The 15,266-nt window shown below is 42.1% G+C and overlaps 1 protein-coding gene across 1 annotated transcript in view; it reads left to right on the top strand.

The window, feature by feature from the left end:
- Positions 1 to 10,824, top strand: part of RHOT2 (ras homolog family member T2) — a 410,048-nt gene extending 399,224 nt beyond the window's left edge. The window contains exon 19 of the mRNA XM_086941319.1: positions 8,958 to 10,824. Within this exon, the coding sequence (XP_086797445.1) occupies positions 8,958 to 9,075 (118 nt within the window). The 3' untranslated portion in view covers positions 9,076 to 10,824. The remainder of the gene's footprint in view (positions 1 to 8,957) is intronic.
- The last annotated feature ends 4,442 nt before the right edge of the window (positions 10,825 to 15,266 follow it).

Here is a 15,266-nt window from a genome sequence, read left to right as displayed (position 1 = left end):
GATTCAGTGTTGTTCCTTTTACTCACTGTTTAACTCCACGCTACACCTGGACAAACTGGAGTTGCGTTTTCTGTAATATACTCACGAGATCCGCCTAAATTGGCCTCCTTCTACCACCCTGTGCTGCTCCGCTGTGAATACATTGGGAAACAGCTAGGCGGTATATGTAGAGGATGAGGGTGTAAGCTCATTGGTTAATTGGCGGTAATTGAAGGCGACCTTGTGAGGAACATCCGTGTTACCGCCTCTCGGATACATGTATTTTGACCACATGTAACATGTATCCCTCTTTCATTCGTTAATTGCCGGGTTTTTTGTTTGTCCAAATATGGACTATCCGCTTTCCAGCCACTCACGGGCTCGGGCTCCGACTCCCGTTGTCAGAGGAACCTTCTGCGCAGGTTCGGCTCGCGTGTCTCCCTGGCGCGCGTGCGCACAAGTATCTTTACCGCATCTCGCTCAAATGAATCACGGCGCATGCGTGATCATGTCTCTCGGTAGCGCTGGTCACTAGGGCTGTATAGTCCATCGGTTTATCCTAAGAGATCGCTTTGGTATTCCATTATCGCTCAGGGTGTGCCTGGTTGTGAATTGTTAATCCGTTTTCTTTTGAACAGAGGCATAGAGACAATTATTAAATACATAATATCCTCATCCTTTACAGTGTTAGTCTTTGACTCCAAGGATTTCATACACTTCATTGTAAACCCTGTTTGGAGAAAAGACCATCCAGATGTATCTAGTGTTTTTTTGCTGTTTTTCACATAGGAAAATCTTTTGTTGTAGACATACTCGTATCCCAAGTATGGTTTAGGTGATTTGGCTCCATGGGATGTCGTCGTTGAGACCTGTGACATGGGTTCCTAAGCGGAACACCCATCGTTGTTCCTTCTGGAACAAGCCTGTTTCAGACGGTAGACGTTCGATGACCGTCCAGCGTAAATCATTGATGCAATGTTGGTGTGTCAAAAAATGTGATGCCATCTTGGTAGTTGTTTTCTTGCAGCGTATATTGCTTTTATGCTCCCCGATCCTTACTTTCACGGGTCGGGTGGTCATACCTATATATTCCAGTCCACATGGGCATGTTATCATATAGACCACGTTTCTTGTATTACAATTGGAAAATTGGCGTTGTTCCCATAATGTGCCATTCCTAAAGGTTAGGGTTTTACTTTTTTGAGTTTGGTGACAGCAGCTGCAATCATTTTGGTGTCCTTCAGGTATGTGCTTGTTGCTTGTACCATCGGTCTGAGGAATGCATCAGAGAACTTCGATAGAGGCTCCAAAATCGACCCAATCCCTGAAACAATGGGTCTTCCCGGTGGATTTTCGATGTTCTTATGTATCTTCGGGATACAGTAGAAGTATGGTATGGAGAACTGTGGAGATCTCGATTTTGAGAAACCAATGCATGCACATCGGAGGGGTAAAAACATAAAAGACATTGTGGTACACACTAGACCACGTAAAAACCCCACTGCAAGACAAAATAATACAGGTGTGCAAGGTCACTTCCCTTGTGGGGATTGCAGCTGCTGTCACCAAACTCAAAAAAGTAAAACCCTAACCTTTAGGAATGGCACATCATGGGAACAACGCCAATTTTCCAATTGTAATACAAGAAACGTGGTCTATATGATAACATGCCCATGTGGACTGGAATATATAGGTATGACCACCCGACCCGTGAAAGTAAGGATAGGGGAGCATAAAAGCAATATAAGCTGCAAGAAAACAACTACCAAGATGGCATCACATTTTTTGACACACCAACATTGCATCAATGATTTACGCTGGACGGTCATCGAACGTCTACCGTCTGAAACAGGCTTGTTCCAGAAGGAACAACGATGGGTGTTCCGCTTAGGAACCCATGTCACAGGTCTCAACGACGACATCCCATGGAGCCAAATCACCTAAACCATACTTGGGATACGAGTACGTCTACAACAAAAGATTTTCCTATGTGAAAAACAGCAAAAAAACACTGGATACATCTGGATGGTCTTTTCTCCAAACAGGGTTTACAATGAAGTGTATGAAATCCTTGGAGTCAAAGACTAACACTGTAAAGGATGAGGATATTATGTATTTAATAATTGTCTCTATGCCTCTGTTCAAAAGAAAACGGATTAACAATTCACAACCAGGCACACCCTGAGTGATAATGGAATACCAAAGCGATCTCTTAGGATAAACCGATGGACTATACAGCCCTAGTGACCAGCGCTACCGAGAGACATGATCACGCATGCGCCGTGATTCATTTGAACGAGATGCGGTAAAGATACTTGTGCGCACGCGCGCCAGAGAGACACGCGAGCCGAACCTGCGCAGAAGGTTCCTCTGACAACGGGAGTCGGAGCCCGAGCCCGTGAGTGGCTGGAAAGCGGATAGTCCATATTTGGACAAACAAAAAACCCGGCAATTAACGAATGAAAGAGGGATACATGTTACATGTGGTCAAAATACATGTATCCGAGAGGCGGTAACACGGATGTTCCTCACAAGGTCGCCTTCAATTACCGCCAATTAACCAATGAGCTTACACCCTCATCCTCTACATATACCGCCTAGCTGTTTCCCAATGTATTCACAGCGGAGCAGCACAGGGTGGTAGAAGGAGGCCAATTTAGGCGGATCTCGTGAGTATATTACAGAAAACGCAACTCCAGTTTGTCCAGGTGTAGCGTGGAGTTAAACAGTGAGTAAAAGGAACAACACTGAATCCACTTATCTCCCTACTTAGATTGTGGATCCACCTACCTACCTTGATGCCCAGGATTTGCTCATGAGGCAACATACCACAAAGACCATGAGTATGTCCTAAGAAAATGAGTATAAACAAAAAACCTTAAGTGTGTCTTATATGTTGTGTGTCTTGTGTGTCCCCTTTTTTTACAGGTTTATTTAACTGTTTGGGGCTCCAGGTGACTGCACCTGTCTGAGCCAATCCTATATGGCAACCAAACCTTATGGATTTTTTCTTTTTTTGCAGGGCATGCAACTGCATGATCCAAGAGAACCGCTGTAGGCACACTGTAGCCTCCTTTAAATTGTTCTCACTTTTTAGGGAATTAAGATAACATTTTTTATAGAAAAACGTGAGTAGGGTTGGGAAGTTGTGCCCCGTCCTGAAGAAGGTACACCAGTACCGAAACATGTCGACGCACACCAGAGGTTCTGTCCCTAATTAAGACAATAAAACCTCGCTCTTTTGCACACCTTTTTAATAGCACCAGCTAGGGGTACGAAATAAAGTTTTTTTCACACCACCCACTAGCCAGGTACTTTTTAACTTTTCACCACACCCTTCACTCACATAAATCCCTTCACCTGCACTCAACACACACCACACATATTCCAACTTGTCAACGCTCCCGCGTAGTCGCAGGTCGCAGCGTGCCGCATCCCCTTAGCGGGATGCGAAGACCCCGATGATGAAGCATGACACCAAGGGGCCTGTTAGTGTGTGAGGGGTATTTTACACAACACTGAGTGTCCCCCCTCCCTGTGATGCACACTGGTAGTAGCCTATGGGGCTTGTCTGTCCATGTCTTCCTCTCTATCTTCCAGAGGGGTTTGTACTGAAGACAAAGGAAATCTGGACAGGCTTTGCTGTTTTTGTGGGTTTTTGGTGGAATTTCTAGCTGAAGTACTGGACAGTGTAGCCTTTTATAGGCTGCATTATATGTCTTTAAATTCTCTCTTAAGTGTCTGTGCAGTTCTGCATTTTTTCGACACTTTAGAGATTATTTTTGATTGCTCCGGGGTCCACGCACATGGGCGGGACTATTCACTAGATTATGACTATAACAGAGATACCCCTACTACAGAACTGGAGTTACAGAAAAGAAACTACTCCTTGTGTTGTAATGGATAATGCATTGTAATAGAATATAATAGAATGTGTTGTAAAGCCCTGCGTTAAAGATTGTGCGGGGCAAAGGGCACGCGTTGTAAACGCTTGCTCAGTAAAGTGACATATTCTATGTAGATATGATCACTAAATGCGGAATAACGACAATCCATTTCCTGGTTTCATGTCTTTGGACTGGATGGCTGAAACCTAGTGTATTCTTTATTAGGTCAAGCTAACATCTGCTCTCATTAGCAAAACGTTTTTGGGTCTCACCAATAAGGAACAGTCTTGAAGTCTGGGGCTGCAAATTAAGGGACTTATTTAGATCTCGGTGGATAGAATACTCTGTCACAAACGTGACCGATTTCCCACCATATTATGATTGCCATTGGATATAATGAGGCCGTAATAAGGCGGACGGGATATCTGTCACGTTTGTGATCAACTATTCCCCTCCACCAAGATCTAAATCAGGCCCTAAGTTCTTAGATATGAAGATTAATGGTCACACCCTCTTTGAAAAGCATTGTTTTATGCTCCCAGATCATTCAGTCAGACCTTAAATAACAAGCCACGTCACAAACGAGATGACATTTGTTGCCAGAGTTTACTACCAACCAGCTCAGGGCCTTACTTGGATTAGGCATACCAGAAATTTTGTACGACGATACTTCCAACCAACTCCAGCGACAAATCCATTCTCCTTGAATAATATGAGGTTCTGTTCAAACAAGGATCCAAGATACACCTATCTTATTCCCGCATCGACTACTTGTTTATCACTTCCTCCCTGCTGAGAAATTTTACATCTCACTCCTTTAACTCACATGTGCACTTATCTGACCACCTATTAAGGGCAGGTTCCATTTGGCCCTCAGTGTACGATGTTGCTTGTCAGATTGTTCTAGTGAGAGAATGATTTCTGTGAGTTTCTTTTAAAATAGGTGTGCCTGATAAGCCCTGGCTATAGAAGGGGGGAGGGTCGGGGGGGGGGGGGGGAGTGTTTGATGATGGCGTCTTTAACAACTGCCTTATCTACAGGGTCCTGCTGGACTTGGTGAGAGAGCCACCAGTGCGGGAGGCACAAGGCTTAACCGCTAGTGGTGTCCACATAAGCTCCACATGGGTTTTGTCCGATATGGATATGTTGGAAATCTGTGCTGATGTTGGATTTCCCAGCAGGGAGGAAGTGAAAAATAGGTAGTCGATGCGGGAATAAGATAGGTGCCCATGTGAGTAAAATGAGTAGTCCTTTGAGTCCAGGTGCAAATATCTCCAGGGATCGACCAAGTCTGTGTCTGAAAAAACTCTTTCTTAAGTAGCTCAGACATAGCTTCTCTACCCTGAACATGTACTGTGTTTCAGTCCAGATTGGAGTCCTAGACCAGATTTAAATCACCCCCCTCCCACAATAAGGTCACCCAACAGGTTTCAGTTGTTCCCTGAGTGTCTGTCTTAGGAATAAGTCTTTCGCTTGGTTCGGAGCATTGAGGTTGAGGAGTGTCGATGTGTCTCTGCCCCTTTCGGCCCTCGAGGTGAGAACCTACCCCCAGGGGCTCTAATCACTTTGGTGCCTTTTGTATAAAAACCCTTCGTGCAAAGGCTGTCGTTGCCAAGAATCTTCATGTTGTATGCCCAGTGCTGGTGAGGGTATTTAGGATGCCCCATGCGGTTGCAGTCCTTTCTAAGCAGGTGCATTTCCTGATGGAAGATTTAGTTATGATCATGTTAGATAAGGTACCACCAGATCTGTCGCCATTTTCTGTGGTACTTGAGCTCATAAACATTAACAGATAGTAACTTCAGATCTTGTGAGGAACCCATGTGAGAATTGCTAAGTATAGCGCGAAGGGAAGAAGGCGCCCGACTACCCCATGGAAGGCAGCTGGAGAAAAGAGCCCACCCTCTCTTTTCTCTGGGCCACAGAGGGAAATAAAGGGACAGCATGGAGACCTGTCAGGGAGGATGTGAGTAGGGTGAAGCAAGCGAGACCTGAAAGGGCCAACAGGGCCCAAACTAGTGAACCTCTCCATAAAGGATCACAGGAGAATCTCCTGACCCTATAGAGGTGTCGCCCTCAATGGAGGAAAGCCCAGGGGGGAAGCAAGAGGTTGCGAACATTACGAGGGAGCAGTCTATAGGGTAGAAAAACCCTAAAATGGCAGAGAGAAAAAATCACACTCAATAACAAACAAACTTTTAAAGTCTGAGCGCCGGGTCATAACCCTTGCTACGTGTGAAAAAATGTGATAGGGTGGTGAGGACTGGGGCGTGACAGGAGCTTGTTCTGTGTCAGTCAGGGTCTCCTTGGCCGAGGAAGTTGTGGGCACCTGTTTCCTCTTTTAGAGCTATGCGATAATGTCTGCTTCGCCGTGTCAGAGGCCTGCATCTTTGCGGTTGTGGCCACATCATTGAACTGTTTGCCACTTGGGCCGCCAGGCTTCTGGGCACGCTGAAAAGGCGGGCGGTCTCTGCTGGGAAAATCCTGCTGGAGGCGGAGGACTGTCTTGGCTTTAGCGAGTGAGTAGACCATGCGTGATGTACCCTTCCCGGTGAAGAGCAAGCCAGGCCAAAGGGGTGGCACAGTTGGTATTTAATACCCTGCGTGCGCAAGTGCCTTTTGACAGGCTTAAAATCTCATTTCTACTTCAGAGTCAAGGGGTAGAGTTCCTGGTAAATATGCACAGTGTGGCTGCGGAACACTCTTCCCCCTCACAGCCTTGAGCACTGCACATCATCAGTGTCTTCCAGGTCATCCACTCTGTCACCCATCGCTGTCACATCTCTTCGAAGGTCGTTGAGACCGCTCTCAATGTCCATTTTCAAAGAACCAATCTCCTGGTGGATGTTTGACTGGAACTTTTCCATATAGTCTTGTGAGCTGGAGAGGGAGCGGGGCCTGTGCTGGGAAATCCTTCCCATCAATTATGTCTGCTATGGTAGTTGTAGCCTAAACCCAGGTCACAGAGCTGTCCCAGGTGGTCTTGGCATAGTAGGTGGGGCAGTTGTCATACATGCTAGGAGAGTGCCGAGTGGGGAGCCAACAGCAGGCCACAACCCCAGTCCTTGGGAATATGATGTGTGAGGCAGGGGAGTGGAACCCGCATGATGTAGATACAAGAGGCAAGAGAGGGTGCTGGCTGGGGGGTGGCGAGAGGTGATGCAGCCAAGCGATGCCCCCTAGCGCCAACAGTTCTAGAGGAAGGTGGTCTCAGCCCAGGCACTTGTGTTCCAGCAAGTTCAACCCATGCAGTTGTCATACCACGCCCCCACTCCTTTGTCAGGGGTCCAGGAAGGGAGGTTCAACTTGAACGTGTGGGGGGCAGGTCCTCTAGTGAAGGGTAGATTCCTCAAGACTAGCCCAGGGCGAGGGGCCCCACCAGTCCACACGGAGGCCGAGATTTCTCCCCAGACAGCCCCCACCATCACCAAGTCAGAGGGTTGATCCCCCTAATGGCAAAGAGGGGGGAGGTCGATGGAGGTTCCCCTCAGGGGCCCTCCCAGAGGAGGCTGCAGCCCCAAAGAGTGCTGTGCTCTATGAGGAAAGGAAGGAGCAAAAGCTGTCAACAGCGTGCCAGGGCCCCACTCAGTGCAGCCATCAGGCCACTTGAAACATGACGCCAATCCCTAGCTCCGCAGTGATGAGATCTGTAGCAGCAACTGCCTCTAGGGCCATGTAGGTCTAGGGCCCCCACAGGGCCAGGTGTAGCTGGATCAGTGCCGTTGAGGTCATGAGGTAGCGACGTTAAGCCACCTGGCAACCAAGAGAGCAGTAGATAGGGTCCCGCGGAGGAAGCCAGCAGCAAAGTCAATACACTCACCAAGGTGCACTGAGGAGGAGCGACAAAGGTCCCTCAGGTGTCACACTAGGCGTTGGGTCCTGTAGGCCCACAGGAGCTCTGCGTTTTGCTGCAGTTGATGCTCTCAATGGGGCGCCAAGCCAAAAGCCTGCAGCAGCCAGGGCCACCTCAAGCCCCGGCTCACGGGTAATCAGGCCTCCCAAGGGCCAGTGGGTGTTGTGAAGAAGCGATTGGGGCCACAACAATGTCCAGCAGGTCAGCACAGGGCCCAGATAGCCGCAGTTCCAGCGGAGGCCTTCAAGTAGTCACCCACACAGAGTCTCGAGACTCGAGAGGATTCCGGGTGGGATCGACCCCTCTTCATTCCAAGGAGCTAGATCGGCTCCGCTCAGGGAACCTCGGCCCGGGTGCACGGAAGGAGAGGCCCAGCCACTTCCAATCGACCTGCGGCCTCCCCAATTAGGCACACTGTGTACGGAGGGGTTGGGGCAATTTGGCTCCGTGCTTCGATGCAGGGCGAGAGGAAACCTCTGTGCGGCTTCTGTACAGGAGCAGTAAACAGTTTGTAGCACTCGAGTTTTGGCCGTCCACAGTTAGAGCTGCTCTGACATCACCAGGCACAGTTTCAGGTGATTAAAGTAGCTCAAGGGAGCAAAAGACACACAACTGATGGACAGAATACAGAACAAATCAAAACATTCACCCCCAGTCAAGAGATCTGGGTTAAATCCATGTTTCTTTTGCTCACAATGCCACCTTATTTTAGACTTAGTCATATGCATATCAGTCTTGACCCTGTGCCTCATGGGAACAGTCCAGCCCGAACTGCCAAGCCAGGTCCCCCCTGGACCGAAAACAAGCATCCTGGGACCGGTTTCTGGGGCTCAAGTGAGGCAGGAGCTCGGACGATCTGCATCCTACGCCATTCCAGGTCAGGCCCCCCTTATTATTCTTTTGACCTACAGAGCAACAGTAACCTATCTTTTCTCCTATAGTGACAATTTATGGGCCTTTTGGAGGATTTTAGAGAGTCATTTTAATATGAAATGAGCTGGGTCACTGACGTCTAATATTGAACTGCAGATTAACATATGAAATACTTTTTTGTAGACATTGGTAAATTCCAGTCTGTGTGTCTCAAAATACCACAGGATCTTAACGCTTGTCTCAGTAAGATGGCTGGCAGAAACGTTTAACTTAATTACTTTATATTTTTGTGACAATATTTACACATATTGAGATGTTTTGATTGTTTGATGTGTAAGTGATGTTATTTATGTGTTTTTTTGCAGCCACTTGAATGACACTGAACTTTGTGCTGCTTCCTTTTGGCTGCGTGTGGCTCTTGGTGCTGCTGTTGCTGCTGTCCTGGGATTTACACTTTACAAGGCAATGGTGAAAAGTAAATGAGGGCATTACAGTGCCTCAACCCCAGTGTGCATCAGGAGGTCATAGCCTCCTTTGATCATGTGAGTCTCAAACCCGGCTGAGTCCACCGAAGAGGAGCACCCTCCTACCACCTGATAAGCAGAACTTGTGGGTTTGGTAACTGGATTGAAAGGATATATAAAACTTGGACAACTCCGAAAGCTAGAGAAGGATATCAAGAAGGACACTAAACTGTGCTTTATTCCTAATAGTATGTGTATTTAAAATTTACTGGAAAAATCTAACAGCACAAAGTACGCCATGACTCCAGAGTCTACTCAAATGGGCACACATTGTCTTTGCAGCTTTGCTAGAATGTCAAGTGACAACTGACTTCATCCCATCTCTCATCATGGTAGGAATTTCAGATCCCTGATGTATTTTTTTAATATAGTTTTTAAAGGGTCTAAAAACATTGTTACTTTGATAACGTGTTTTTAAGAGAATCCCCTGAATTTAATCCACCAGTAATGGGTGAGACATATTTTTCTAAATGGAAGATGAAAAGTATTTTGTAGCGTAGCATGAGGTGCTATTCTCTTCATCAGTAACTCAGGTATTCATGCAGAACACTGTCAAATAGGACAGTGTTTGATGTCCAAAATCTGGTTCTGAACATGGACTTGTTATTGGATTCTATTGGTAAAATCAGTTTATCATTTCACTTCAGCGGTCCTTTTAACCACCTCTTAAAGAAGCTGTACTACTAAGTATAGTACTATATAAAGTGTTGAAGGGTAAAATAATGTAGGGCAGAATATATAAAGTTTAACACATCTCCAATCTGAAGAGAACCCCCCCGCACCCCCATACGTACACAGTCTGCAATGATAAATCCTGAGGAAATGACACTACACAGACATATTTTAAAGTCTTATTCTGGAGTCTTAGGCCATACATCACACAAATCTAGACAATGGCAAAAAAACAATGACAAACAAGTGTGAAAGCACATGCAGATGAATGATTTGAACCTGTTGCCTTTCTGTGTTTTCGTTTGTTTTCTTAGACAAACACAAGATTACATCCTCCTCACCGGAAAGTAGATCGTTTCCACAAGACAGTGTCTGCTGAGTGCTTCTATAAAACCATCTCTATTGAAGCACATCCCCTCCAGAAGCTGTTTTATGCTGAAAGCAGTTTACTGCCACAAGCCCATTTCTACTGAAAGGCGATTAGTTCCACAAGATCTTTTGAAAGTAGATCTGTTCCACAAGACAACCCTGCTGAAAGCAGATCTCTTACACAACTGCATTTCTATTAAAAGGCTATTCTTTCCTCAAGATCTGGTCCACTGAAAGCGGATACTGCAAAATCATATCTGCAGAAATCATGTCCCTTCTACTTGTGCTCTATGCTCAACAGATCTCTTCAGAAAGCGGATGTCTTACATGACAGAATTATTCCTGAGAGGCGTAGTTTTTCTGCTTTTTTATCTGTTTTCTCAGGGTGCATCTTTTTTACTGTGATGTGTGAAATAGCAAGGGGAGAGCAATATATAGTGGAATATTGTTTGTTAGACCATTGACTGATGTATTCTCATGGAAATGTATGTAAATATATCATCTTTACACACTGCACAGCTGCCTAAATCCGCTTGAAGTATGAGCCTCAATTTTTATCTGGATATTACAATTTGCTATTCAAAACAATGAAAATTGAAACACAGTACTACTCTTTTTTTTAATTCATGGTTTGCAAAAAGACATTAAAATTGCATTCTGATTTTCAGCTTTGAAGGGCCAATCTGCTCCTTTTTCTGGTATTTGCTCTTATTTTTCTTTTTTCATTAATAGATTTTTTTTTAGATTCTGGACATCATTTTAAATATTGAAACATCTAGGGTTTTTATTTCCCTACATTCATGAATAAAAGAGTGCCAGAATAATTATGTTCGTAAGCATTTGAGCAGATTCAGATATCGAAAGGTAAGCTTTGGAAGTTCCTTATAGATGCTAGGAAAACTATGGTGCATGTCTACGTGGAGTAATTCAGAATTTAATATTAAATAAAGTACTTGTTTTCTTTTGGGTTTCACCATACACAGTTCTCTCAATGCATACCTACTCAGTCAATTAAATTGAAATAGTTTTTGTGTTACAGTTGATCCAGCGTGGCTCTCCAACAACCCTCAATACTTATCTCTCTAAACCCAGGAGCAATTCATAGTTACTCATCGGTGGGGCCCTTAGCACTGTGAGTCACACATACCATTACTCCTGAATCAGTGACAAAGAAGGCGAGCTGCTGGTTCGCGGGGTACCCAAGTTTTATACTTTATACATTTATATACATTTTATATATCTCAACTTTTGCTAACCAGTTACCTGGAAAACTTTACATCAAGGTACTCCACTATTTGGTCAATGGATCATCTAGTAGGAGTTAGTTGATGGAGACTAAGACCAGCTTAATCATAGTAATCCTATAACTTTAGCAATTTTATTCTGTCATGACATTTTATAAAATCAAAACCAGACTCGAGTTTTACATTTAAATAGATTTTATCAACTTCATTTAAGAAAAAGGAAAATTAAAGATTTATTTAGACAAGCAAAAGTAAAGCATTTATTTAGTACATATTAAAGAAGTTGAAATTTATTACCAAGCTGACTCTCTATTCTCCTCAATGCCTCCCTTTCAAAATAAAATCTCCACATTCGATCATTCTTCTTTGCTCCGTCAAAAGTTAAAGTAAAAAATTGTCAAAGTCTCTAGCACCAAAAAATTGCACGACTGACAGCATGTCGTAATGCAAAATAAATCGGTGGAGCAAGCCTCTTTTACCCTTCCAAATACACTCTTTTATACCCTTTTACTCTAACTATCTAATTCAAAATTCAAACTTTTAGGGTCCACAGTTCATTCTGATTGGTCCATTTGAGGGGCGGTGATGGTCACCTCATTCAATCATCATTCATACAAGTTCGTATTTTGCAAAGTCATCGTTAACATTTTCTCATGACATTCATCTTCTGATTGGCTTGTCATTCTTCTTTTGTTACACAATTTGTTATATTTTTCCTCATCACTGTTCTGTTCTCACAGGTTTAGATGCAGGCATCCCTTGGCATACTTCTGTGTCCTAGGCCAAGTGACCTTGACATCACTGGCTTTGCGTACAAGCCATTCTGTTTCATGAACACAAGCACACATGTGTAGAGGCCTTTTCTTTCAAACTGATGTCACTGTTTCAGTCAACAGCCATTTTCAATAAACAGGCCGCGTAGGCCTCACTGAGAACTAATACGAAAACAAACAGAAAATTAGATATTGAATTATGGCCCTTCTGTTTACCTCCCACCATTCTAATATTTCCAGTTAGTTGTTACCTAACATAAGCAAAACAAATAGCATTCTTTTACTTACCAAGTGCATTTTCCTTCTCTTTGCAACAACATATAATTACCATCATTTCAATCTTTATTTCGATCTGTTTAGATCATTAAAGAGTACAGCAATTTAAAATAAGTTAAAATAGTGTCAAGTATAGCAGAGTTTAAAAGCAATACAGTTAGCCTGTTTAAAATCAGTTACAATACATTACATTTAGGAGTCATCAAAACAATTCATTTATCTGTATAATTACACTATTAAAGCATAAACACACATGCTTGTTTGCTAAAAAAATATATATTACTATAGCACTATATTAATGACTCGTTCACAATTATTAGTATGTCATATCTGCAAATAGCTATTAGTTTCCCACATGTAATGTAAAATGTCTAAATGCCTTTATTGATTAGTTTTTCATACACCACACTGTTATTTTCGTTATAGTTACGAGAGCTTGATTTTACAAAGGGGTACACAAAAAAATGTTGTCACTACCCTGCTCCATTAACTCCCCCCTTTGGTGATTTTATCACCACACCATCATCCCACCTAAATTTCTTCAAGAAGATGTTTCAGGCTCTTCAGTTTTAGACTTTAGTATCTCTCATAGTTTTACCTCTTGTATTTTTATACATTTTGTCTTTAAATTCCTCAAGTTCTAGTTCATCCTTTTTGCGTTCTCTTTGTTTACTTTTTTCTAAATTTCTTTTTTCTTTTCTTTCTGCTCTTTTTCTCCTAATACAAAGACATCCTAATCTTATCATTGATACTATCATTATTACTATTGTTACTGGAATTAATATTTTTATCAACCAATGAACTACTTATTTCAGCTAACCAATTCTTTACATTAGAAAAACTCTTACCAAGTTTCCCTAGAACACCATCAATCTCCAGTGTGATAATTTCTTTATGCTATTCAGTAATATTTCTAATATATCTTTGTATATTTTGACTTTTATCAACAATATAAATACAATGTTTAACTTTCAATATTCCACAGACTCCTTCTTTTGCCAGTAAAATATCAAGAGCAAGTCTATTTTGCATACCCATAGCTCTCATAGCAACCATTTCACTATTTACAATAAAAAAATCATCCAGCTGTACTTGTCGATAAACGATCCACTATCGTTGCCAATTTTCGAATTTTATTTGCATTAAATGATTTACCCACTGCTGGTATCAGTGCACCAAAAATATTACCTACTATTTCTAGAAAACGTTCTCTTCGCCTACGTGTTAATAGTTTACCTCTTTCATGAATTCCATTAGAACCTCTATCTACATGGAACATTTTAGGAAAGACCAAACCTACATAACAGGTCCCATACCAATGGTCAGGTAATCTATAATAAGCTTTGTTACCACAGATAAAATAAAGTCCAGGGAAAACAAGATCATTTCCCCCTTTGAATCCCCATCCCCCAATAATTCTGTAAGTGTCTTTACAATGACTTGCTCCCACAAAATAGTTATCATACACAGTGTTATATCTATGAATACAACATTTTCCTTGTTGGGGAAGATCTATTCCTAATGCAACATTAGTATCACTTTTTACAAAATTTTCTTCATCAAAATTCAAGACGGATGATTTCAATTTACTTGCTGTAGCTTTTCTTTGATAAACTAATCTTCTGTCTTCTGCCATTTCTAAAAAGGCTTTTTCTACTTTCTTTAATTTACATGTTAAATTATTTCTAAAAGCATATTCTATTGTCGATTCATTGATTTCTAAAAAAAATTCACCCAAAACTTTAGCAGGTTTTACTTTGTTCATTCTATGTACTACAGGAACTTTAGCAAAAATGTTATCAACGTCAGAATAGTAATACTCTAATTTCCCAGTTTTGTCAAATAAACTAGCTATAACACTACAAGTCATTCCATAGTCAAAGGAAGGTGATGGTAGGTAACCTCTGATACAGATGCAGGCAACTGCATACAAACGTAGCAGTCTTGTACATCCATAGTTTCCACATATTCTTTCAACAATCTAGAAAAAACATTCTTTGAAAAATCATTAATAGGGCTATCTTTATGTAATTCAGTTTTATCTATTAGTTTTGTATCATTCTTTGCATCATGTATTTTCTCACTTGTATAATCACCTTCATTTTTATATAAATTCTCAAAACGTGAATGAAATGGAATCAATATTGCTAGAATAATCCATATAAGTATTAATAAAGCAGTGCAAATTAACCACATTCTACACCATTTACGTAACATCCCACATTTGGATGTATTATTCAAAGGCATTTTTTTACCCCTTCTTTATAATGTCTCTTTGTCCCATATCCTCACAAAAATGTGTCCTTTTTAAAATCCGTTATTTTAATCTTTCTCTTTGCCTTTTCTTTTACTTTGTCACCTTTACTCTTTTTGTTTTTCAGAACGTAATATTTTCCTCTTCTTCACTCTTGTCCTATTCACTCACCTGAGTCCCTTTCATTTTCTCTGTTACCTTCAATTTCCAGTATGTCAGGTAAAGATACATAGACCCACTCAGGTGATCTATACTTCTGATTTGGTCTTTTTTCTCTTTTAGGTCTTTGTAAAATTTCTTTTTGATGTTCTTTTTGACCTTCTTGATTTGATATTTCGTTTACTTGTTCTTGCTTTTCTCCATTTATGTTTATCAATTTGAATTTTCGACCTTTAACTTCTGCAGGCCAATTGTCTCCTTTCTTGGGCTTTTTAATTACAGGTTCAATTGTTTCACATTCAACTTTCCAAGCCCTTTTCTGTGACTCCTTCTCAAAGAACTTTCCCCTTAACTTTCATCAGATTCAGTTTCAGATTCCTCTTCTGTATACTTTTATTCTGAC

This window comes from Lissotriton vulgaris, chromosome 10 (assembly GCF_964263255.1).
Source record: "Lissotriton vulgaris chromosome 10, aLisVul1.2, whole genome shotgun sequence".
In the NCBI taxonomy this organism is placed as follows: Eukaryota; Metazoa; Chordata; class Amphibia; order Caudata; family Salamandridae; genus Lissotriton; species Lissotriton vulgaris.
The sequence above is the reverse complement of the archived record's forward strand: the minus strand, read 5'-3'. Positions and strand labels throughout refer to the sequence as shown.